General features: G+C 42.6%; 1 protein-coding gene and 1 pseudogene across 1 annotated transcript; one reads left to right on the forward strand and one right to left on the reverse strand.

Moving 5' to 3' along the window:
- Positions 1-372: 372 nt before the first annotated feature.
- On the forward strand, positions 373-23,297 carry sun1a (Sad1 and UNC84 domain containing 1a). Its single transcript, XM_076298517.1, has 18 exons — positions 373-560; positions 1,037-1,233; positions 1,880-1,906; positions 2,020-2,235; positions 5,871-5,951; positions 7,618-7,690; positions 7,927-7,985; positions 13,698-13,846; positions 14,416-14,700; positions 15,285-15,377; positions 15,647-15,687; positions 15,768-15,912; positions 16,904-17,176; positions 17,750-17,834; positions 17,944-18,059; positions 18,203-18,370; positions 22,205-22,297; positions 22,501-23,297. Exons 1-18 carry the CDS (start codon positions 433-435, stop codon positions 22,615-22,617), a joined length of 2,346 nt encoding a protein of 781 aa, XP_076154632.1. The 5' UTR covers positions 373-432; the 3' UTR covers positions 22,618-23,297.
- LOC143138668 (beta-1,3-galactosyltransferase 2-like) lies at positions 19,448-21,184 on the reverse strand (annotated as a pseudogene).
- Positions 23,298-25,085: the final 1,788 nt, after the last annotated feature.

The raw sequence follows: 25,085 nt of genomic DNA on the forward strand, positions 1-25,085 counted from the left end.
TGTGTGATCTCAAGAGCTCTGTCCTGACCTTGTGGGCCGTGCCATCAGTAGACTGTGTGTTTAGTCTAAGCACAACTGTTGAACAGTTCCTTCTGGAATAACCATTTCTAAGTGCCCTTTTGTGTTAGTCAGGGCCAAGTCTGTAAGTGTATAATATTAGTTTTACAGTACTGTACAGTCATTTGAGTACATTACATTCATGTGGAAGAAAGACTGCAACCCTGACACTGTGATGATGACGATTAATACTTTGCTACTGTTTGTATGACGTGTGTATGACGTGGGGTGTGTGTGTGTGTGTGTATGGTGTGTGTGTGTATGGTGTGTGTGTGTGTGCGTGGTTGGACGGTTGGGTGCAGCTCCAGCTACTCGTGGTCAGTGCTGGAGTTTGAGCAGGAGCACAGGATTGCGCCGGCCGTCGAGGTGCCCAGGATGTCCCGTCGTAGTCTGCGTCTCCACACCACTCCCGGTCACCATGGCAGCGGGGCGCAGGTCGCCAGCTACAGTCTGCTGGAGCGCCAAAGTGTGTCCCCCGCCGTGGGAGCCAGCAGAGAGGACCGGTACACACACACACACACACACACACACTCTCATACACACACACACACACACTCTCATACACACACACACACACACACACACTCACACTCACACTCACACTCACACTCACAAGCTCTGGGAGCCTACAGAGGGTACTGGTACACACACACACACTCACATACACACACACACACTCACACTCACACACACACACACGCTCACAAGCTCTGGGAGCCTACAGAGGGGACCAGTAAACACACACACACACCACTCCACTCTTTTCTGTTCTTTGTTTTTTTTTTACGTTTCCTGATTTCCACACGTTTCCTAACTGTTAAGACAGCTTTCTTTTTTAGTAAATTTCATTCTCACTTTTTAAAAACTCTTTGAAATCTTTATAATTACTTAACTTCTCTTCCTCTTTGCTATCTTTCTCTCTCTCTCTCTCTCTCTCTCTCTCTCTCTCTCTCCCTCCCTCCCTCCCTCTCTCTCCCAGACCTCTGAAGAGTAGGCGATCCCATCACCACTCCTTGTCCAGCTCCCAGTCCCTGCTGCTGACCCCCCAGAAGTCGTCCCAGTCTCTGCCCCTCAACAGCAGCCTGCACAGCTGTGCTGCCAGCGACTCCTCGCTGCTCTCCTCCCTGCTGGACGAGTCCTGCATCCAGGAGCGCACACTCATGGACAGCTTCTGGGGTGGGCGCACACTCACTTGTATAATAATGTACACATCACTAGAGGTTGACCAGTAGGAGTTTTTCAGTGGCTGATGTTGATGTCGATCTTTAGAAATCAGGGCAACCAATGGCCAATATATGATGCTGATTTCTTTTGCCTGATATGTTTGGCTGATCTGTCTGGTTATTTTTTATTATTATTATTTATTTTATTTTTTTAATTCATTCATTCTATTATTCATTTGTTGCACTTGTGACAAGTGCATTGTCAGCATCAACTCTAGTAAAGTGTAACTTTAATAAGTGAAACTTTTGAATGTTCAGTTTTGTGCACCGTTGTTCCTGAGAGCAGAGGCTGTGTGTGTCTGCATGGCTCTGCTGCAGTGCGTGTGAGAGAGCTGCTCCAGCCTGCACACAGCCTCAAAGGAAGAGACATTCTCTGGTACTAGAAACACAATTGATAATGTCAGAGCTTTAGTGTTTTAGCCCCTCTAGGGCCTATTACTGGGTTTCAGTACCGCTGGTTGAAGGCTCGCTAACAATATACAGTTCCAAAGTAGCCTAAGCTTATGCCGATGCTTATTAAAATGGTCAGAAATCGTCTTGATTAATTGTGTCCATTCGTGCCTGTGTACATGCCTCACTTCCTTTTCCTGTGTTGACAGGACTGGATGGAGACGGTGATCACCACGGTGAGCTGATGTGCTTTTGTACTGACAAAGTCTTGCTGTTTTAAGTCTTTCTGATAGCCTTTCATAATCTGTGTTTTGTCCTGTTTACCTGTGTGTGTGTGTGTGTGTGTCAGACCGCACCATCCTTGCGAGCGGTGATGCAGTGATGCAGACGTCAGTGGTCAGCGGCATCACGTGCAAAGACTGCAGTTTTCAACAGTCGGCCGCCACACACTCTTCCTCTAAACACCCCTCTTCCTCATCCTCGGCGCCCACTGCAGCCCACCAACACACCGTCCCCCACAACACCACAGTCTACAGCAGGGACAAGGTCCGCAAGCATCGCTCTGGTAAGACACACACACACACACACACACACACACACACACACACACACACACACACACATATATATATATATAAACAGCATCACAAATCACATCAATCCATTTGTTTGCAGGTGAAGCAGGTAGCTGATTTAAAAACATAGTGACACTAGAAAATGACTGAATTTGAGTCTCTGCTTTTATAGAAGGTTGGGGTCAATTTAGAACACATTACAGTGACCTCTAGTGGTCATTGTAAGACACACCGCTGACCTCCTGATTCATCCATAGACGTCAAGTCCGCCTCACCATTCTTTCCGTTAAACTTCATGTTAGTTTAATGCGAAGCTATGTGACTGTTGTTTGTGTAGTGTAACACAGTGTTTTGCTTGCAGGCTTTGTGTGTGTTTGTGGGTGTTTCTCATGAGTGAATGTGAGTGTGAGTGTACGTGTGCAAGTGTGATCTCAATGGTTCAGTGTTACACTTTGGGTAAGTGTATGCTCCATCTCGAGGACTGCTGGCGGTATGAGGTTGGCTGAAAAACCTAAATAAGTCACTCAAGTGGTAAACCTCCTTTATAGAGGAACCCTATGTTTTGTAGGGAGAATGAGACCTAGTGTTCTTCAGGGAGGAGGTTTGCCTCGTACTCTGAGTTAACATAGCCATGTTTGTCACTGATGGACTTTCTTGGAATGTCCCCCTGGTGTTGGATTATAATGAAGTTTAAGGGAGTAATGGAGTGATGTTTTTGAGGTGTGTGTGCGTGTGCGGGCGTGTGTGTGTGTGTGTGTGTGTGTGGGTGCGCATGCTCTGAACTGTGCAGGGTTTGCATACTGTAAGTGTGTGTGTTTTGTCTGTAGGAGTGCTGTTGCTGCCTGAGGTGTGTGTAGAGTACAGCAGGCGAGCGGCGTCGTCTGTGGCGTGTGTGCTCTCTCTGCTCGTCCACACCGTGCTGCTGCAGGCCTGCACACAGGGCAAAGGTATCTGACCGCTTAGTCCGCACACAGGGCGAAAGTATCTGACCGCTTAGTCCGCACACGGGATCCCCTCTCCTCAACTGTTCTCCACCAGCTCAAGCACTCCCTCTTTCAACAGTTGTGCTCTTTTTAATCCCCCAACGGTCACCACCATTCCACCATCTCTCCCTCTCCCTCTCCCTCTCCCTCTCCCTCTCACTCTCTCTCTCTCTCTCTCTCTCTCTCTCTCTCTCTCTCTCTCTCTCTCTCTCTCTCTCTCTCTCTCTCTCTCTCTCTCTCTCTCTCTCTCTCTCTCTCTCTCTCTCTCTCTCTCTCTCTCTCTCTCTCTCTCTCTCTCTCTCTCACTCCATGATCTTTTCTCATCACTCATCTCCCTTTTTCTCGCTCTCACTTCCTGCTGTTGGGTGAAATACTGAGTTGCTAATTTGTTTATACTCGCTCACTCGCTCGCTCGCTCGCTCGCTCGCGCTGGGAGCTAGCAGAGAGGACCAGTAAACAAACACACACTCACGCACACGCCACTCCACTCTTTTCTGTTCTTTGTCTGTTAAGACATCTTTTTTTTTTTAGTAAATTTCCTTGTCTTTTCTCTTTTTTATTCTCACTTTTTAAAAAGTCTTTCAAATCTTTATAATTACTTTACTTTTCTTCCTCTTCTCTCTCTCTCTCTCTCTCTCTCTCTCTCTCTCTCTCCCTCTTTCTCTCTCTCTCTCTCTCTCTCTCTCTCTCTCTCTCTCCCCCCCTCCATGATCTTTTCTCATCACTCATCTCCCGTTTTCACGCTCTGGCTTCCTGCTGTTGGGTGAAATACTAAGTAGCTCATTTGTTTACTGTTTGAGGGGGAGAAATCCCAACAAGCTGGTTTGTTGTACGCTTAAAGTGAAGAAGGAACAAAGACATATTCCGGGTTACAGCTGTATGATCTCACCTAAAGATTATTCCCTGACTGGCTAAATATATGTTGGATAGTAAACCGTGTGTGTGTGTGTGTCTGCATGTGTGTGTGTGTGTGTGTGTGTGTGTGTGTGTGTGTGTGTGTGTGTGTGACCTGCCCTGCCCTGTAACCCCCTCCTCCAGACGGCCTGTGCTCCGTCTCTCGGGCATGTGTACAGGCCTGCAGGAGGGCTTGGCGCTCCAGTGCCAGGGCCGTGGCACCCCTCTTCGGTGGCCTCCGCCACAGGGTGGCGCTCTGCGCTGCTTGGTGCAGTGCCATCTGTGGTGCGCTGCGTGTCATCGGAGGTAAACGGTTGAATTCACCCACACCTGGGTTTGTGGTGACCTCCACACTGAGAGATGGGTCGAGCTCTCCACTCTGTATCTCTGGTCTTCATTGGGCACTGGTCTCACATGCGCTTGTTTTGGGTTTTCAATGGTGTAGACTACTCTGGCCTGGTGTGTGTGATTGGTGTGATCTTCACTCATTTGCTCAGGTCTGAGTTATTGTATGACTGGTGTCCACAAAACTGGTGTTTTGATTAATGACTGGAGGAGTCATCACTTAGGCTCTGCCCTATTTCTATACAAGCAGTTGTTGTAACACCTGTAGAGTCATCATTTATTTACATAAATGGAGAGATATATATATATATATACACACACACACACACACTTACATGCAAACATCCAGGGTGCTGTTATCTCCACAGTAATACAGTTGGATTAGACTCTGTTGTATTGGAAGGCCACAACTTACACCGAAAATCCTCAAATTGTAACCTGTAATTTTATTTACTTAGGCTGTGTAAAGCACAGGCCTTTATTTGGGGCAGGCTTGCGTTTCGTTTGGAGCGGCATAGGCCTACCAGTAGGCTATCAAAATCAGAAGATTTTCAGTTTGGTTTGGGATTTAATTTACTGTTGGACTGTGATTATATTGCTAAACGTTGGGGCTGTTGGGCACTGAAATCTGGGGTGTATTTGATGTTTCATGTAAGAAGAAGGGGGTGGCAAGCAACTGGTAGCTTGAGAGCGACGTGTTGGGAGACCCATGGTGTAGGACAACAACTTTTTAATTGGCAACAATATAAAATATTAAGAAGAGCTCTTTTATTTCATTGAGTTAAATCGAAAACAATGTCTTCTAGTGCTAGTGGACTGATAGCCCTACTGGTAGGCAATTATTTCCCCGACCGTATTTTTGGGGGGGGCGGCCTTTATTTGTCTGAATCGACCACGACCCCTGCTATTATCCGAGGCCCGGCTATAAATAGAATCCCGGCCATAATTTGAGGATTTACGGTATGTGCCCCCATGTCCTCCTCCTCCTTTTACCTCCTCCTGTCTCACGACTTCCTTCTCTTCCATCCAGCGTTGTTCTTTAGTCTCACGGGTGTTGAAACATACCTGGTCACTGGCAGCTTCCTTCTTCACCCCCCCCCCCCCCCCTTCCCCCTCTCTGTCCCCTCCTGTCTTTCCTCTCTTGAGTTTGTCTTGTTGTTCTTTCCTGCATAAACAAATCTGTCACAAAGCTGTCACTGTAGTAGCCCCGTCACCATGGTTACATGCAAATCGCTCGGTCACACCCTCGCACACGCTCCCCTCCAGAGCTGTGATTGGGTGAGCGAGGGATGAGGAAGAAGAAGAGGGTATGAAGGAATGAAGGAGAGCTCTGATTGATCTGATCATTTCTGCTGTGTGTGTGTGTGTGTGTGTGTGTGTGTGTGTGTATATGTCTCTTCTAGCTGACTGGAGGTACTGCAGCACTATGAACTCTGAGGGACACCCAAAGCAGGATGGCCACCGAGACACTGACGCGTCATTATGTGAGTACCGGTCACTCAGCCATGTCAACACACACAAACACACACACATTTTCACACACACATATAGGCCGAAACACTCGGACATCCTCACGTTCCTTCCATGAATGACATTAGGTTTGTTCGTAATGTGATTGTATATGCACAATTACATGCCACATGTACCTGTAAATGTGTGTACCTGAGAGTGTTTCAGAAGCGGTCAGGTCTATGAGCCATTCAAGGGTCCTACTGAACTCCATAGACATGGAAAGCCATGAATTAATCACAAAGAATGCAAACTGTTTAATGTAATCAGTGGTGAGACCAACGTGTTTAATGTCTGAATGCATGGAGTCCTTTGAAGTGTGACGTAATCTTCATAATAGTTGATTATGTTTTTGGCCCTCACTGTTTACCTGTCCTGCCGTGGCCACAGGTGATGACTGCAAGGGGAAGCAGCACTTGGACGCACACGCGACCGTGTCACACGCTGACCACAGACGCTCCCCTAGAGCAAAGCGCTCACGGGGCATGCTGTCTGAACTCCTAGCTTATACAGGTTACCTCAACTTACCTGATCTTTTTAAGTTAGCCTGCTATAGTTTGCCCCAGTTCAAGAATATCTGATTGCTTGTAGATCACCTTCTAGAAGTGTAGATCCTCTAGGTTCACCTTCTGAGTTTCATATAATCTGTAATGAACAGTAAGTAACCCAAATGGCAAATTCCAAATTTGTGATTTTTTTTATTTATTTTTTTTATTCCTTGTCCCTGGTCACTAAGGCCATGGTCTACTGTGGCTGGGCCAGAAACTGGTCCTTGGGATCTGGTTGGTCACTCAGAAGATGTTCTCTCTCTTCCGGTTGGCCCTCATGTCCCAAGGTCATTGTGATGCTCCTTCTAAAGGCTGCTGTGATCACCAACGCCGCTTGCATGTGTACTGTAGTAGTGACCTCCCTTGCTTTTGACTGACCCTCCACTGAGGTGTGTGTCTGTGTGTGTGTGTCTGTGTGTGTGTGTCTGTGTGTGTGTGTCTGTGTGTGTGTCTCTGTCTGTGTGTGTGTCTCTGTCTGTCTGTGTGTCTGTGTCTCTGTGTGTGTGTGTGTGTTTGTGTGTGTGTGATTGGTGTTTTGGCATAGGGAATAGAAGTAGCGGGTGAATAGATGGAATTTGATGTCTTGTATCTGCATGCTGTGGTAGTTGTGTGTGTATTTGTGTTTGGTCTTTTAGACGGTGCATCTCCCTGCTTCTTTTACACATAGCCAGTGTATGATGGCTATGATGCTATTATAAAAAAAAGCCGACTAGTCCGTCATATGATTCCTTTGGACTGGAGTCTGCTGGAATGTCTTTTGCATGGTGGTGTCTGTGTGTGTGAGTGTGGACTTCTCTGCCATTGGTGTATAGTGTTATTTTTGTCTTGTTAATCTCTTGGTTAACTTAATGACTGCTGCAGTCTTGCTCTCTCTGTGGTGTGTTGGACTCTCCTTTTAAGTTGGTCTGTGGATTCAGTAACTTTGCTGACCCCCAACGCATGTCTCCAACTGACTATTAATAATGTAGCCCCTCTGGTGTGTGTGTGTGCGCATATTACACACATACACACACTCTTTCACATTACTCTCCTGAGCTTAGAATAGTACCACTAATCTTCTCTGGTGTCCTGTTATATCTGTGTGTGTGTGTAGCCAAAGGATCGTCTTCAATATGGCAGCAACTGCTCACCCTCATGTCTCTGCTCAGGGATTTCCTAGTCACACGGTGAGTTCCTCCACAGGGCATAATATTTGCCACTTGCCATGCGGCATGAGTTTTGGTGCTCTCTGTGTGTGTATGTTTTGCGTGATCGTGTGTGCGTTTGTATGTATGTGTTTTGCATGATCGTGTGTGTGTGTTTTGTGTGATTGTGTTTGTAACATTGCAGCTGATATTAAGGTCTTGACTGTTGTCCACATTGAATAAGGGCCCTTTGTGGTTTGCTGTGTGTTGAAAAGCAGGTGCCTTCCCAACCTGTGCAGACTGCTGCTGCTGCTCATCCCCCTGATTCTGCTTGCGGGTGAGTTCTAGTCCAACACACACACACACACACACACACATGCTGCTCACCACTTGCTTGGATGGTATACAACTTGAAAACACTTTCTCTGCTGCGCTGCATAGTCATATATTATTATTATTTTTTTTTTTTTTTTTTTTTTTTTTTTTTTTTTTTTTTTTTTTTTTTTTTATTGGTGTTTACAACATAGAGGACAGACAAGTAAACAACGGTAATGAAAACAAACAAACAAACAAACAACATTAACCAAAATCATACACAAACAAACAAATAAGCATACATATTTTAACTATATAACCCAGTCATGTTCATATTTAAGCTGTAAATTAACTCCATGACATGAACAGAAAAATAGCATAAAGAGTATGACACATTGTGGCAACAGATAGATTCTTATCGATAACTATCAGAATAAAAATAAATAATAAAAACAAAATTATTGATCTTTATCCCATTTTTTCGTGATAGCTAATTTTCTCCAATCATCTAACTGTGGTTTTCTTTTATTTTTTATCATGTTCTTAGTCATTAAATAATGGTGTTTTAGAAACATGATGAATGGTTCCAATGTAATACATTTTTCTTTTTTTAAAATAAATTTTTTTCCAAGGAGCACAATAATGTTTAACAGCATATTTTGTTCTTCCTGCAAACCCCAAATTATATTGATTGTTGTTATTGGTAAGTCAAGTCCTTGCTCAGACAGCCAAGCTGCCACCTTGTGCCAGAAAAGCATGACATCTGGACAATACCAAAACAAATGCATGGTGTCTTCCTCTTCTTCACCACAGTATCTACACATATTGTCTTCATTTATTCTCCAAATCTTTAACATTTTCTTTGTTGGTAGAATCTTGTAGAAAATTTTAACTTGAAAGGCCCATACATATGTTGAACAGGATGATTTGTACAGATTCTTAAAGACATCTAACCAAGGAAGTGGAGTATCAAAAATACTTTCCCAGTAGTCTTGAAAATAATATGGAGAAATTGCAGTATTTTTAAAAAATAAAAAGAAGCTGTACATGTCAAAATTTACTTTTTTATGCCCCAACCATTTATAATTGTTAATAGCCGGACGGCAGACACCTAGGTTTGCATTTGAATCAAGTAGTGCTATTTTCCAAGATGAAGGGATTGCTGATGACAACTGGAAATACTGTAGTTTTGGACAAAAGTCTCCATATATTGACACAAAGGATTCATAACTAAGAAATTGTCCTTTACTATTCAATATGTCATTTACAAAAAGTACATTATTATCTAAAAATGACTGCCAATATACAGGTTTTTTGTCTATGCAGATATTAGAATTAAGCCACAATATCTGTTGTTTAATCTCTAATGTATTATTTGGCATAGAGAACTGAAAGCAAAACCACATAGACAAAGAGTTTCTGAAAAAAGGGGAAAGATTAGGAAAAATTTGGTTCAGGGTTACTTTTGATTCCTGGCCTAGCTGAAAAAATGGATATAACTTACCTACTGATGTGCCACATTGAGCTATGAATAATTTAGATGAAAACCAGTGTTGATTATTATATAATCGTTGAATCCAAGCACCTTTTAAGGCCATATCCAGTGTCGCAAGGTTCTTTAGTCCTAAACCTCCATTGTCACGTGTATTGTACACATATTTGCGTTTTATTTTATCAGTTTTACCATTCCAGATGAAATTAAAAATTACTTTTTCGTATGTTTTTATGAACATTGTATCAGGTGAAGGTAAGGCTTGCAATAAGTGTGTAAATTGTGACAGTATTAATGAATTAATTACTGTTACCTTTCCAAATATTGAGAGATATTTACCTCTCCAGGCCTGAAGTATCTTATTCATTTTCTGAAATTTTAACTCAAAATTTATCTTTACAAGGAGCTTTTTATCTTCTGGTATATATATCCCTAAAAGATTAACAGGGCCTTCTGAACATTTTATAGGCACCTTACAGGAAATATAATTTGAATTTTTCAGCGATCCAATTCTAAGAATAGAGCATTTGTCGTAATTTGGTTTTAATCCCGAAAGTAAAGCAAAGGAATCCAGTTCTGCGATAAGAGAGTTTAATGACAGAACATCGGGTTTAATAAAAAATGAAGCATCATCGGCATAAAAGGAAGACTTTGATTCTAACCCATTTATTTCTAATCCTTTAATAGTTGTATTATTTCTTATTCTAATGGCCAGCATTTCAATTGAAAGAATAAATAGATATGCTGAAAGGGGGCAGCCTTGCCTCACTCCTTTGGATAGGGTAATTGTATCAGAAATGTGCCCATTGTTAATTATTTTACTACAAGGATTTTGATACAACACATGAGTCCATTTAATAAAGCTCTCACCAAAGTTATACACATTTAGACATTGATATATAAAATTCCAATTTATTGTATCAAATGCCTTCTCAAAGTCAGCTATGAAAATCAGGCCGGGCAAATTTTCTTTATCATAATAATCCATTATTTCAAGCAGGCGTCTGATGTTATCGCCTATAAAGCGTCCTTTTAAAAAACCAGTTTGATCAGGATGTATTAAGTCCTGAATGACTTTTTTTAGTCTAAGTGCTAAACATTTGGCCAAAATACGTGCATCACAACATAAGAGTGTAAGAGGTCTCCAGTTTTTTAATTTCACAGGGTCTTTTTCCTGGCCCTCTGCATCATGTTTCAAAAGTAATGAAATTAAACCTTCTTTCTGAGTATTTGATTGACAACCAATCTCAAAAGAATAGTTATAGCATGCCAGCAAAGGAACTTTAATTTCAGTAAAGAATATTTTGTATACCTCCACTGGTATTCCATCTAGACCTGGTGCTTTTCCATTTTGAAAGGAACAAATGGCATCATATAACTCTCCCTCAGTAATAAGACCTTCACATAATTTTTGTTGAGCATTAGTAAGTTCTGGGTGGGGATACATTTCCATATGCTCAGCCAGTGAAAGATGAGATAAATGATGTGCCTCTTCGTTGAAAATCCCATTATAATACTCCATCAATGTTTTCAGAATGCCATTAGTTGAAATAACATTTGTTCCATCATCTTTCAAAATTTTTGATATATTCTTTCTGGGATAATTTCTATTTTTAAGTTGCAGAAAATACTTATTACATTTTTCACCCTGTTCCATCCATTTAGCTTTACTTCTATATATAATTCCTTTGATTTTATTCTGATAGAATCTCTCTAATTCTTTTTCTTTATCGTCTAATATTTGGAGATCTTGTTCAATGCAATCAGATCTATTTGCATCCAAGCGATTTTTAATGTTTTGCACCTCATTTAATAAAATTCTTTCTCTATTACAGGTTTGTTTGTACTTCCATGAGGAGAACTTTATAGCATGGCCTCGGAAAGCACATTTGAATGTATCCCATACAATATGTGGATTTGCTGAGTCAGTGTTAAAAAGAAAAAAATCTGAGATAAATTGCTTTGTTTTAACAATGAAATTTACATCTTCTAACAATGATTGATTAAATTTCCAATAGCCTTTACCCCTGTCAGTGTCAGCAAACTTAAATTTTAATATAATAAGATGATGATCAGATCTAAATCTTTCCGCAATTATTACTTGAATAGCTTTTGCTATAAGAGAGAAAGAAATCAAGAAAAGGTCTATTCTACTTGCAGAAGCATTCCGCCGCCAAGTATATCTAATTAAATCTGGATTTTTTAATCTCCAAACATCAAAAAGATCCATTGCAGACATCATAGATGTAAGAGCATGTCTTTTCTGTCCATAACAGTCCCTGCCCTCTCCAGCCCTGTCTTTAGAAGGTTGGAGGGCAATATTATAGTCCCCAGCTTGAATGACAGGAATATCATAATTTCTAATCATATTATAAACAGTATCAAAAAAAGTTGGATCATTATCATTTGGAGCATAAATATTGACCAAACAGAAACGTTTACTTTCAATTTCAACATCTAAAATAATTATACGACCATCCATATCACGTTCTATTTTATGCACACAAGTTTCAAGATGCTCTCTAAACAATATCAATACTCCTTTTTGGTTTCTTGCTCCATGATTAAAGTAAATAGACCCCTTCCATTCTCGTCTCCATTTTTCTTCCACATCCTGAGTAGAATGACATTCTTGTAAACAAATTATATCCAAATCCTTTTTTTCAGCTAACCAAGTAAATATTTCACTTCTTTTCGTGTCATTAGCCAGTCCATTACAATTATAGCTGGCAATACACAGGGATTCAAGGCTCATAATGCTTTAAATCATTAATTAGCTTTCCTGCCAATAGAGTTTTATTATTCTTAGTGACCTTATTCTGAAAACGAAATGTTATGTATGCACAAACAAACAGAAAACAAAACAGAAAAAAAAACAAAAAATAATTAAAAGGAACATACCGTAAGATTGACATATTAAAAGACCACAGAGTAGGCCATGTCAGTCAGTGGCAACAATAACAAAACTTATCCCAGGGAGATCAATTCAAATTCATTTCGATTCACCTTAATTTAGGCTAAGTTATCATCATCATCATTCGGTTCCAATAAAAAGAGCCATGGTGTGATTGTTATGTCTTTGTATAATTCGCCGTCAATATAGAGTTTATCAGCAACAAGTCTTACCCTGCCCTTTTCTTTTTTGTCCTTTTTCTCTTCTTTAAATATGGGAAGTAGTGCTTTGCGTCTGTCCACAATCTCCACAGGGTACTGCTGGTTAATGCCAAAGTGTTTCCCCTTAAGCTTTGGCCCCAGCCCGAAGACCATCTCTCTGTACGTGTACTGCTCGAAGCAGGCGATGATGGCTCTTGGTTTGGCCTGCTCCTCCGCCTTCGCAGCATTCGAATAGGAACTTTTCTTGGGTCTTGCTGGTCCGAGTCTGTGCACTCTGGGGAAAGCAATCCGTTGAACAATCTCTTCCTTGATACCCAGCTCGTTGGTAAAAAAGGCTTTGAGCACATCTCTCACATTCTCATCCTTCTTCTCGGGGATACCGCTGAATATCAAGTTGTCTCGCATTGACCGCGCGGTCATCTCCAGCATTTTCTCCTTCAGCTTGAGGTTTTCCCTGGTAACATCTCTGACAGACCTCTGCACCTTCTTAACCTTTTCTTTCACAGACTGTAGATCATTGCGTGTCTGCTCCAGTGATATCCCATTTGCAATCACAGTCTCTTTTAATTCTTTGATATCGTCCGACATTGAGTCCAACTTGTCAAGTTTCTTTAATTTCTCATTTATATCGCTCAAGATTCCCTCCATATCAGGCGTAAGTGAAAAAGAATTATCCGGACTGCTGTCTAATTCCGAGTTAAGTCGTTTGTTTGGGGGCTCAGATCTTATTTTGTTTGAAACTCCGGGCGTCTTTGTTGCGTCAGACGCCATCAATCAAACAATCGGATCAAACAATCGGATCCAAAGTGTGCCACTGGAGCGTGACGCCAACTTAAATTTGGCCCATTCAAAATCAAAAGTCATATATTATTATATTATATGGTCAAATGGGGTTAGTGGTTGTACCTTATTTGGTCTTGATGATTCATCCCTGCTAAAAAAGCTGCTCAGACACTGAACTGGGGATAAAATCAGGAAAAGGCCGTATAATCTGACAAACTTAACCATTTGACTTTTTTTAAAACGGTGCAGTGTACAGTTATGATGTTGGACACAACTGTAACACATTGCAATGTCTTACTGGCTTAATGTGTCTCCCCTCCTCATGACTGCTGCCTTCCTCTCCAGTGCTATGCTACTGCGGTCCAGCTACCTTGTGGGCCATCCTTCCAGCTGTCAACATCACTGATTGGAGGGTTGGCTCCCTCAAAGACATTTCATTGGAGGAGGACCACGCAGTTCCCTTTGTCCCGCCCCCCTTCCCTGCTGAATCACAGGTGGGTTCATCAGCTGGCCCCAAAGAACTCGACTCCCAGTCATGTTGACACTGTTGCCTAGTTCACAGCCGAGACTACTGATATTGTATCTGTATGTAATGTGATCGACTAGCCTACAGGCAATATGGCCAGTGCAGCAGACTGTCTTTGCCTGCCTGTCAGTTTATGTACCTGTTTAGCTGTGTATTTCCATATGTGTCCAGTTTATATTCATTAGATTATTCTAAGGTATGCATTTTATATTCATTAGATTATCCAAAGGTATGCATTTTATATTCATTAGATTTTCCAAAGGTATGCATTTTATATTCATTAGATTATCCAAAGTAATGCATTAATAGATTATCCAAAGGTGTGTATTTGATTATCTAAAGACTTCAACAAAATGTGTGAAAGAATTTTCTTTCTCTCTCTCTCTCTCTCTCTCTCTCTCTCTCGCACTCTCTCTCTCTCTCTCACTCTCTCTCTACACATATATATTTCTCTCCTTCTTTCTTTCTTCCTTTCATTCTTCCTGTCTTCCTTTTGCTCTTTCTTTCCCTCTCTATGTCTGTCCTCTCCCCCTCTAGACCTCCTCGTCTCCTCTGTCCGTGGATGCGGAGAATGTTGGCCGTGCAGCGCGGGTAGAGCGGGTAGAGCGCTCGCTGGCCGAGCTGTGGGCGCGCGTGGCGCGGGGAGAGAGGCAGCAGCAAGAGAAGAGCGCCCAGCTCCAGGCGCTCTACCGCCCCCTGCAGGAGCAGCTGGAGACGGGCGCCCACCTGCGCCAGCTGCAGACGTCTGTGGCGGCCATGATGGACGAGAAACTCCAGCCGCTCCAGGACGAGGTGGAGAGGAACACCAACAACATGAAACAGGTGAGGGAACACACACTCACACACACACACACACACACACACACACACACACACACACACACATAAAGAAATGGCACACTCAACTGGTGAAAAACTATGCCTTGTGTTCTTTGTGAGAGTGTACTTACTGAGGTTTCTCTATGGTCCATGAGGGGTTGAAAGTGCTCACATATACAAGCATATTCTACAAATACAAACGGTCACGTGATGTCTACCGCGGGTCTGAGCTCGTCACAGTCATCACCGCAAAAAAAAAAAACAGATACATTTGGGGAATTCGATTTCATGTAGCCGCCTGCAGAGCTCTTAAGCTGACTGCATAACGTGATGATTTCTGAGATTCTGATACGTTGGTTGAAAACGTATCAGAATCTCAGAAATAATCACGTTATGCAGTCAGCTTAAACTTGCTTTCCAACCACGGTAAGAAAACATCCATACCGTCCCAGCCCTACCCTTGAGTGTGTTATAGTCAGTATTCTATAGAGACATCTTCTTTACCTGAATAATACCAGTATTCATACATACACACATATCCTAACTGTGTGTGTGTGTGTGTGTGTGTGTGTGTGTGTGTGCTGCAGCAGCAGCAGTTGTACGTGACCCAGCAGCAGAGCCATCAGAGTCGAGTGGCAGAGCTGGAGGCCCTGCTGAAGAACCTGGCCCAGAAAACGGAGGTACATGCGTCACATTACTCATGCTCACAGAACACACACAGCTCATGCTTACAGTGGATACAGGCATGTACAATCATTTCAATATAATCCTGTGTGTGTGTGTGTGTGTGTGTGTGTGTGTGTGTGTGTGTGTGTGTGTGTGTGTGTGTGTGTGTGTGTGTGTGTGTGTGTGTGTGTGTGTGTGTGTGTGTGTGTGTGTGTGTGTGTGTGTGTGTGTGTGTGTGTGTGTGTGTGTGTGTGTGTGTGTGTGTGTGTGTGTGTATTTCCAGGACATCCAGAGAGCACAGGAGACCACCCTGGCCCCTGTCAGGTGAGTGCTGCTCTTACTCACGAGCACAGACGAAATCCTAATCTATTCTTGTATGCCAAAATGTTCCCCTCTCTCTCCAGTGATGTTGTGGACCGTGTTTCCCATGAAGCTTTGCTGCTGGAGGTGCAGAGGCTGGAGGCAGCGCTGGGCAGCATCAGAGCTGACCTGCAGGGGATCATGGGATGCCAGGGGCGCTGTGAGCAGCTGGACAACATCCAGGACATGGTGTGTGTGTGTTTGTGTTTGAGTTGCATTGTACACATACAGTTAGGAACAAAATGATTCATACCCCTGGCAAATATTGATTTAATGTTGGTTTTCTCTTGACCGATACAAACTTTTGGCATATTGCAGGGTAATTTTCAGTCAGAACAAGCATATTGGTCAAGAGAAAATCAACATTAAATCATTATTTGCCAGGGGTATGAATAATTTTGATCCTACCTGTACTGTATGCATTCACAAACATTTGCATACAGTCTGACTTATCTATTTGGTTCTTTTGTATTGATGTTTACTGTGGGCAGATTGTCATGGGTCACAAGTTATTGAGTGTGTTTGGATATCTATTTGCAGTGTGTGTGTGTGTCGTTGTCCCTGTTTGTGTCCTGTAGTCCTTCATTAGTAGACCCCACATTGTTACATGCATGTGAGTATGTGCCTTTGTCTGCATTATGGACAGCTTCATGTGGATGTGAATATTTAATGCCCTGGTGTTGTGCTGGTGGATGTGAATATTGAATGTGCTGGTGTTGTGCTGGTGGATGTGAATATTGAATGTGCTGGTGTTGTGCTGGTGGATGTGAATATTGAATGTGCTGGTGTTGTGCTGGTGGATGTGAATATTGAATGTGCTGGTGTTGTGCTGGTGGATGTGAATATTGGATGTGCTGGTGTTGTGCTGGTGGATGTGAATATTGGATGTGCTGGTGTTGTGCTGGTGGATGTGAATATTGGATGTGCTGGTGTTGTGCTGGTGGATGTGAATATTGAATGTCCTGGTGTTGTGCTGATGGATGTGAATATTGAATGTGCTGGTGTTGTGCTGGTGGATGTGAATATTGAATGTCCTGGTGTTGTGCTGCTGGTGGATGTGAATATTGGATGTGCTGGTGGATGTGAATATTGGATGTGCTGGTGGATGTGAATATTGAATGTCCTGGTGTTGTGCTGGTGGATGTGAATATTGAATGCCCTGGTGTTGTGCTGGTGGCAGGTTTCTGCACAGGTAAAGCAGCAGCTGCAGGACCTGTTCTATGGCGCGGAGGCCGAGGGTGGCACGGTGCCCGACTCCCTCCTCCCGTGGCTCGCCGCCCGCTTTGTCAACGGCTCAGACCTGCAGGCCTCGCTGACCGCCCTGGAGCAAAGCATCCTGGGTAACGTGTCTCAGCTGGTGGAGCAGAGCAAGCAGAAGGGGCAGTCTGTCTGTGCCGAGACCCTGAGTGAGAGCGTCCGGCTCTCCACCAGCCAGTCGGGAATAGCCGAGCAGGTGAGCAGATCCACAAGGCCCACCGTGTGTCTTTCTGAACCAGATTAGCAACTAGACATCAGTGATCGTAAGACGCTGACCATATAATAAAACCATACGATAAGTCAATTTTAAACTATTTTGAATCACTTACTATCATTTGTTGATCAATTGATGTGATGCCAAACAGGCATGTACTCAGTTCTGTTGTATTGTTGGCTGACTGTATGTGGAAAGCGGTGAGGGACGGATTGAGGGACACTCATTGGAGTGGGTGTGATGGCACAATCAAGGGAAAACTGTGCTGTGTCAGGTTGATTTCTTGTTTCACTGGGCTGTTTTGTCAGATATAAGTGTTGTCAGAGTAAAAATAAAAAGGACCGACAGAACTTTTAGTGCACTTAGTTCCTACTGTCTAGGCTGCCCATCTTAATAGGTTAAGTTAAGTTACAGTTGACAACAGTCCTCTTGATCTTTCTAAGCAGAGAGATGAATGTCTTTAAGATGCTAGCAGTAAGTGTAAGTCCTGTGTCTATCTGTGTCTCTCTCTCTTTCTTTCTTTCTTTCTCTCTCTTTCTCTCATTCTTTCTGCAGCATGTGGAGCTGATTGTGAAGAATGCCCTGAGGCTGTACTCTCAGGATCGCACAGGCATGGTGGACTACGCCCTGGAGTCTGGAGGTACATTACGCTACATTTATTAGTTTAGCTGGTGGTGAGGCCAATTTAAAGTCCAGGCAGTAAGTGTGTGTGTGTGTGTGTGTGTGTGTGTACGTGTGTACACATAAAGGTGGCAGCATCCTCAGCACTCGTTGCTCCGAGACGTTTGAGACCAAGACCGCCCTGATGAGTCTGTTCGGCCTCCCTCTCTGGTACTTCTCCCAGTCCCCGCGCGTGGTCATACAGGTACCTGACCGGCCCAGAGACTTGTGCTTATTTAATCAGCATTGTTTCCCATCCTCATTCACAGCTGACATCATCAGCTCTTGTAATTCTTGTAACCCAATAGTACTGATGGATGAAAATATTTGTCTTGTTGTTCTCTCTAGCCTGACGTCCATCCAGGGAACTGCTGGGCGTTTAAGGGTTCCCATGGTTACCTGGTTATCCGGTTGTCTATGCGTGTGGTTCCCATGGCGTTCTCTCTTGAGCACATCCCCAAGTCGCTATCGCCGACTGGACACATTACCAGCGCTCCCCGAGAATACGCGGTTTACGTAAGACACACACACACACACACACACACACAGACAGACAAACACTGACACTATCCTAAAAAAATATTGCAGGTGGATTGTACATTGTCTGTCAACTGTTCCTATAGTACAGTCTTAGGACTTCAATACTATGTCCCAAAATACTATATGATTAGACAAGGCCATGGGCTACGCTGAATGAAAGTAGAGTGTGTAGGCTATGCAGCCTAGGCACATGTTATTGATTTGCTCATGCTCAAGTTCATTTTCCAGTTCCAGTTTTTTGAAGTTGTCAGGAAGGCCTTAACTTGGTGCATTTCCTTCACGCTGTCAACATGAGTGAAATTTGCCATATGCTTATGGCAGGATGTACTGTGACAACCACATCGTCTGTCGACATGTAGAGCAGAAATGGCAAGGGCTGGTTGGTATTAGGCTATTCGGTTTAATGATGAGAAGGCCACTCTGTACTCCTTTTATATATAATATCAAATTCTTTGGTATAGTTAAGTCAAGCTGTAATAGTCAAGGCAAATATATACCATGGCACTTATTTACACATTTGTATTTGAATACATATTGAGGTAGAATTATCCACATAAGAGAAGAGATCTCCCAAAGAGGAGCAAACTTAAATGCTTAACCACCATAACAGCATTTGGGAATTCAAAAGAGCTATTTTGATTGAATGGATCACATATCATTAATTTGGATTCCACTGAAACAAAAACGGAAAGAAAATAATAAAAATATTTAATAACAATAATAATTATTTGGCAAACTGTCCTTCAGTGTAATGTTATTTGAGTTCAGAAGTTGCACTTCATAAAAACCGCTGTACATATCAAAGGTTATTAACATGCACCATTGGTTTTCTGAAAATCTCGCCATGCCTTCAAGAGCTCAGAGGGAGGAAAGTCTACAACTAGGACAAGTTTGGCAAAGGTACATCGGTAATAGTCTAGGTCAGGGGTTCCCAAAGTGGGGGTCGAGGGGTGGGTCGCGAAATGATTTCCATAAATCAAATAAATTTGGAAAAAATAAATTTCAGAAAACTTATGTCTGGATAAGATCACCATTCACTGTAACCACCACAAGTCATCGGTCAGCCGGCATGGAGGACGCACTGGTTGAGCTGTCATGTGTCCGCACTTTAAAGACAGATTTTAATTCCAAGACGCTTGCTGAGTTCTGGATTTCAGTCGAGAGGGAATATCCACAGCTATTCAAGGCCGCGATGGACGTACTGACGCCGTTTGGCTCCACATGCCTGTGCGAAAAGACTTTCTCTGCACTGACATATATTAAAAAACAAATACAGATCGCGTCTAAATGTGGAGGATGATCTCCGTGTGGCCGTCTCCACAATTAAACCAAGAATGGACTTGCTGTGTTCCGTCCATCTCATTAGATGAGATTAACGCTGAAACATTTGCCAAAATGTAAATTTGCGCAGCAACAATATATGTTTACAACAGTTTGTGGATATTACCCTGACTGAGATATTCTTCTGTTAAAGCAACACCAAAGAGTTTTTTTGTACATTAAAATATTGTTTCCAAAATCATCAACTCGTAACAGGGTGAACGGCACTGCATTCTCTTCGCGACCCTCTATCGGCTATAACCGCACTATGCAAGTTTGCCAGATCGGGTAGCGGATCTGTAGTTCAATGGAATGAGACATAAGAAACTACAAATTTGACTTGCTTCTGATGTCGCAATACATCATACTTTCATAAAATCATGCAACGTACTCTACCTTGTCTGTAGACATTATTTCCAAAGCCAGTGCTGGATAAACAAATAGCGTGCGTGCGACAGGAAAAGTGCTTTGGTGTTGCTTTAAAATGGAAATTAAAGTAATGTTTCAAAGTTGCACTCATGTTACATGGATATTATTTTTGACTAAGGTATTCTGCTTTTATCATATAGTAAAGTTCTATATGTAAAATCATAACAGGCTGCTCTGTTCTTTTGTGTTGTCGTTAAGCCCGTGTTTGGATAAGCCTAGTGCGTATGGCCGGTGCGCACATTTTATTTTATTTTTTGAGTCACATCCAGGGATAGTGGGGGTCGCCAGTCTCTGGCACGGTTATTTTGGGGGTCGCCGGTTGAAAAGTTTGGGAACCCCTGGTCTAGGTGACGTATTTCAAACAGATTTCGCAGCCAAAACATGCTTCTACCATATACAGGTCTGACACTCAGTATCTTCAGACATACAGTAATCCCACATAGGCATCTTCTAATGGAATTGGTCGCACAAATCTCAAAGCCATAGATATCTTTGCTCTAAGGTCTGTTGAGAACACATACCCAGCCCTGGAAACAAGGTGGAAATGTAGAATCTGGATAGATGTCTTTTGACAAATACCATTTGCTGTTTTCATCCCTTCGAGGCATGCCGTCACTGATGACTGATCCAGTGATGTAATTATTTTTAGCAGGAAAAGGCAACAAGTTGATGAGGAAATAGACATTAAGAAAAATATCTGCAATTTCAATTTTCATAGCATAAGGTACTCCAGCAATAAGTGACAAGCCAGTTCATCATCATCATCATCATAGTCTTCACAGTCAGATTGTGATAGCTGTGTAAAAAGTCCATCAGAATGATATCACCATGTGTCAAGTTCTCTTTGGCAAGAGCATATTCGGCCTTCTCCCGTTCTTCTCCTTCCAAGACACCGACGAAAAAGAGTTTAATAATTTTGATGTTAGGGACCAAATCTCGCTGTCCCCACGAATTCCTAACAGCGTCCCTCGACTCGCGATCACCAGGTGTTACCAGAACCATCAACACCAGATACGGATTGGGTTTACAAGCTTGAGTCATGTAGGCCTACGATGTTCCAAGTATTCACTAAAAATGCCATTAATCCAGCCAGGAACAGATATTTGGCTAACTTATAAGATATCATTCTTACAATCAGTTGCGATTTAAGACTGCATGTTTAGGTGGTGGAGAGAGCGCACTTACTTCTCTCTTCTCCCTTACCGGTGTCACGTGATGTCATGTTTCTGAGATGCCATGGGCGAAGTTTAGCATGTGACTGTCATCCCGCGCGCCCTGAAAGCTGTCACAGTGAGCAGCATGAGGAACTGAACGTTGTAAGACCGCAAAAACATTGAATCTTTTTTGGATGATTAGCCTACGATGGGTTGAAAACAAAAACAAACGTTACTATGCGAGTGTTTTGAACAAGTGATGACCGTGTAGGAGTAATGGTAAATATGTGCTGCTGTCTGTTACCTGCACAGGTGAACATGAATCGTGTGAAAGTTCTAGGTAACAATGTTTCGTTATAGGCTATGGTTGGTTTGACTTCCACCACTGTTGTATGTTACATTTTGTATTAAGTAGGCGAGGCTGCAATGCAGGTGTAGACTTGTGTCTGTTTAAATGAGCAAGCACCTTTAAAGGAAAATTCTGCAATTGTCACACAGAGGTCACCGAGTACTGTTGATACGGAAAAAAAAATAAAGCAAATCAGTGCCGCCTAGCTTGAGTTGCTGCAGCTACAGTGCTACACTTTGGACACATCTTTATAATCATTTACCTCTTATCTCGTTTCATAATGTACCCTTCAGGTTGCATGCATTGGAATGTATGTTAGCCCTAAACTGTACTGGAGGGATTTATAAGAGGTGACTGGAACACATGGTGACAATGTTTACAATGAAAATAATCATATTGTAAACATCCTAAATGCCTTGGGTAGATAGATTTACCCTAACAGTAAAACCACCCATTACAGGCCATCCTGTTTGTTTTGAGGTTAGCGCGTGTGCGCGTGCGTGTGTGTGTTTTATGAACTAGCTGAGGCTTGCTCATCGCTGTGTGTGCTGTCTTTAGGGTCTGGAGGATGAGCACCTGGAGGAGGGCAAGCTGCTGGGCCGCTACACGTATGAAGAGGATGGAGAAGCTCTGCAGACACACCCAGTCACGGTTAGACACAATCTGACACACAACACACTGTGTCCATTCTCTTAGAGACACAGATGACATGAGTCTTCTATCTGACTATCTGATACTACCCATACACAAACCTGACACAATTAACTATACCCAGTATACAGTATGATCAGTAGCAAATGTTAAATTCTGAGTTTGACTGTACCATCTCCATTCCACCTCATTGTGCCCCTCAGGAGCAGAACGATGTGGCCTTCCAGATCATAGAGCTGCGGGTGCTGTCCAACTGGGGCCATGCGGAGTACACCTGCCTCTACCGCTTCAGAGTGCACGGCCGACCGCCCGTCTACTGAGGACCTCACACTGGACCAGGACAAACACTCACACTTCACTGGACAGTGAGTCCATACACACACATGCACTAATGCACATGCACTAATCAGAGAACACACATACACACACACACACACATATTTTGTGCCCTATTCAGAGATCACACACGTCAAATACATATGTACATACACAACAAGACATTTCAGGTCCAAACTTTCAAGGTGCCTGGCTCCTGTAGCTGTTGCCCACAGGACCTTGGTTAGGCAGCCACCTTTCACTTTTTCTCAGATGAAGATTTTTGTGGTGGAGAGGAACTGTTCTAGATGCTGAGAGGCAGTAAATCCACACCTGAATGTAAAGATGTAAATGTTGTGAATATTTTTGGTTGTTTATTTTGTTTGTTGTTTTCTCTCCTGACACACTTTATCAGTGTTGTTTGAGAAGCCATTAAACCCTGTGTGATCTTGAAACTGACTGTTTTTAAATGTTTCATATATTTAATACTTTTATTATTTTGAACTGGAGTTTAAAATTCTACTGTTAACCATTGGCATAGCCATCCAATTATTATTATTTTTGTTTTGTGGTACTGAAATAAATATTTCTATAGTATTTTTGTTTTGTAAAGCATACTCTTTTCTATGCAATTTTTGGGGACCACTACATTTTATTGTGTAATGTAATGTGTTTTCAGTAGAAATCTGATATGGAAAGGTCTAATAAAATAATTTAATATGGAAGCTTCCCTTTTTAAACATGGCTTGACTTGTCTTTTGTAAAATTTCTATATCTCATAGGTTATCTTCAGTCACTTATATGACTTATGATGGTGTGGTTGACTGCAAAATGTAATCTGGGCAGAAAACTGATGGGGTACTAGAGTTGGAACCTGGGCTGACATTATCTTGTGTGGTTGTTTCCATCAGAATGTGTCTGTGCGTGTGTTTTTGTTGCCTTATTTTCAACAGTGAAAGAGTGGTGATCCCATCAGTGTCTGTCAAGTTGCCTGCCAATTTTGCGAGGACATATTAGAGTGTACTGAAGTGGCTATGAGGAGGACAGCTTCATGTTACAACCATTCAGTGAAAATAGTCAGGTGCAGGACTTCAGACTGTAGTACTTAAATGTGCCAGAGAGTGGAGCTCTTCACTAAAAACATAAATGACAGTTGTCAGTTTTGCCACTCCAGAATTACTGTGTGTGTAGCATAAGATTGTTTATTAAAGAAACACCATAAGCCAAAATGATTTGCTCACAAACAAAGTGCAGTAAGTAAAACGATTACGAGGTGGTATGTCTGACATGTTTCTAGCACTCCACAGCATGACCCGGTGAACCTTCACTGTTGGGTGATCCTATTAGGTTGTTTTGAAACACTGTAGCGATAAGTCCATCCACTATAAGCTAAAAAGAAACTGAATGTCTGAAATTATATAGTCGTTATTAGGCTTGGGTATCGAATATCGAGTATTGGTTGGAACCGGGACTATCTTTGCGATTTTCCCGGAATCGTTCAAAAGTTTAAATTTCGATTCCTACTTTCGATTCCCAGTCTGCCAACAGGAAGAAGAAACGTCTGAACACCAACGAAGAAGCGCATAGTTAATAGAATTAAAATTCATGGAGAAGGTCAGACTATTTCATTCAGAAAGCAGGGTTCCCGAGGATCGATCCTTAAAAAGTCTTAAATAGGCTACAACTGAATTTTTGAAAGAGAGGTATTAAATGTGCGTATGGGACCGCCAGCGAGTGCAAGAGAGCGAGTGATGTCTCCATCCAGTTTCGTGTATTTAAAACGCAATTGTATACGTGATAGGCTATTAGGCTACGGGAGGAAGTGTAGTGGTTGCAGAGTGAAGATGTTTTTCACGGGTTTGGTTAAAGGTGTGAAAACGGTAATAATACAGTAGGCCTATGTACAAAATAATATGCCTGGCGTTTTCGTGGTGTAGCTGAGGCCTGAGAGATAGACAGGGTAGCCTACGTGGAATGAGGGAGCCTACGGTAGAATGAGCGGGAGAAAGAGTTGGTAAGCCAGTTAGCGATAGGTTGGCCATATGTTCGAATTTAGGCCGGACATATGGATTTTAAAAGCCCTGTCCGGCGTCCGGCGCAGCCTCAAGCCGGACGTTTATTTGTTCTCCTTTTTGGAGTTGCGCTTGGCATCTAAAGTCTTTGCTCGGACGCAGCATCGTTTCACAAACTATGGACGCGAAGACTGCTGGTGAAATTATGTGCAGTTCTTCGCAATCAGGAGGAAATACTGTATACCGGTATGTTAAGTTGATCTGTTTGCATCTTTCCAGCGTGTGTTGCTGGCCTAGCCTAGGGAAGAAAATATCTGTCTTAAGTTATAATAGCCTACCTGTAATATCTGCCAGCAGCTTGCTTGCCAGCGTTTCCCAGTAGGCTAGGCCTACTTAGCAAAAGTTGTGAAATATAACCGCATATGCTTTGAATGTCGGCGACTGCTACATAAAAATACGTG

Source organism: Alosa pseudoharengus, unplaced genomic scaffold, assembly GCF_046254945.1.
Source record: "Alosa pseudoharengus isolate Yale_2024_CS ecotype anadromous, Long Island Sound unplaced genomic scaffold, YU_APseudo_1.1 YU_APseudo_1.1_scf_21, whole genome shotgun sequence".
NCBI classification, from domain to species: Eukaryota; Metazoa; Chordata; class Actinopteri; order Clupeiformes; family Clupeidae; genus Alosa; species Alosa pseudoharengus.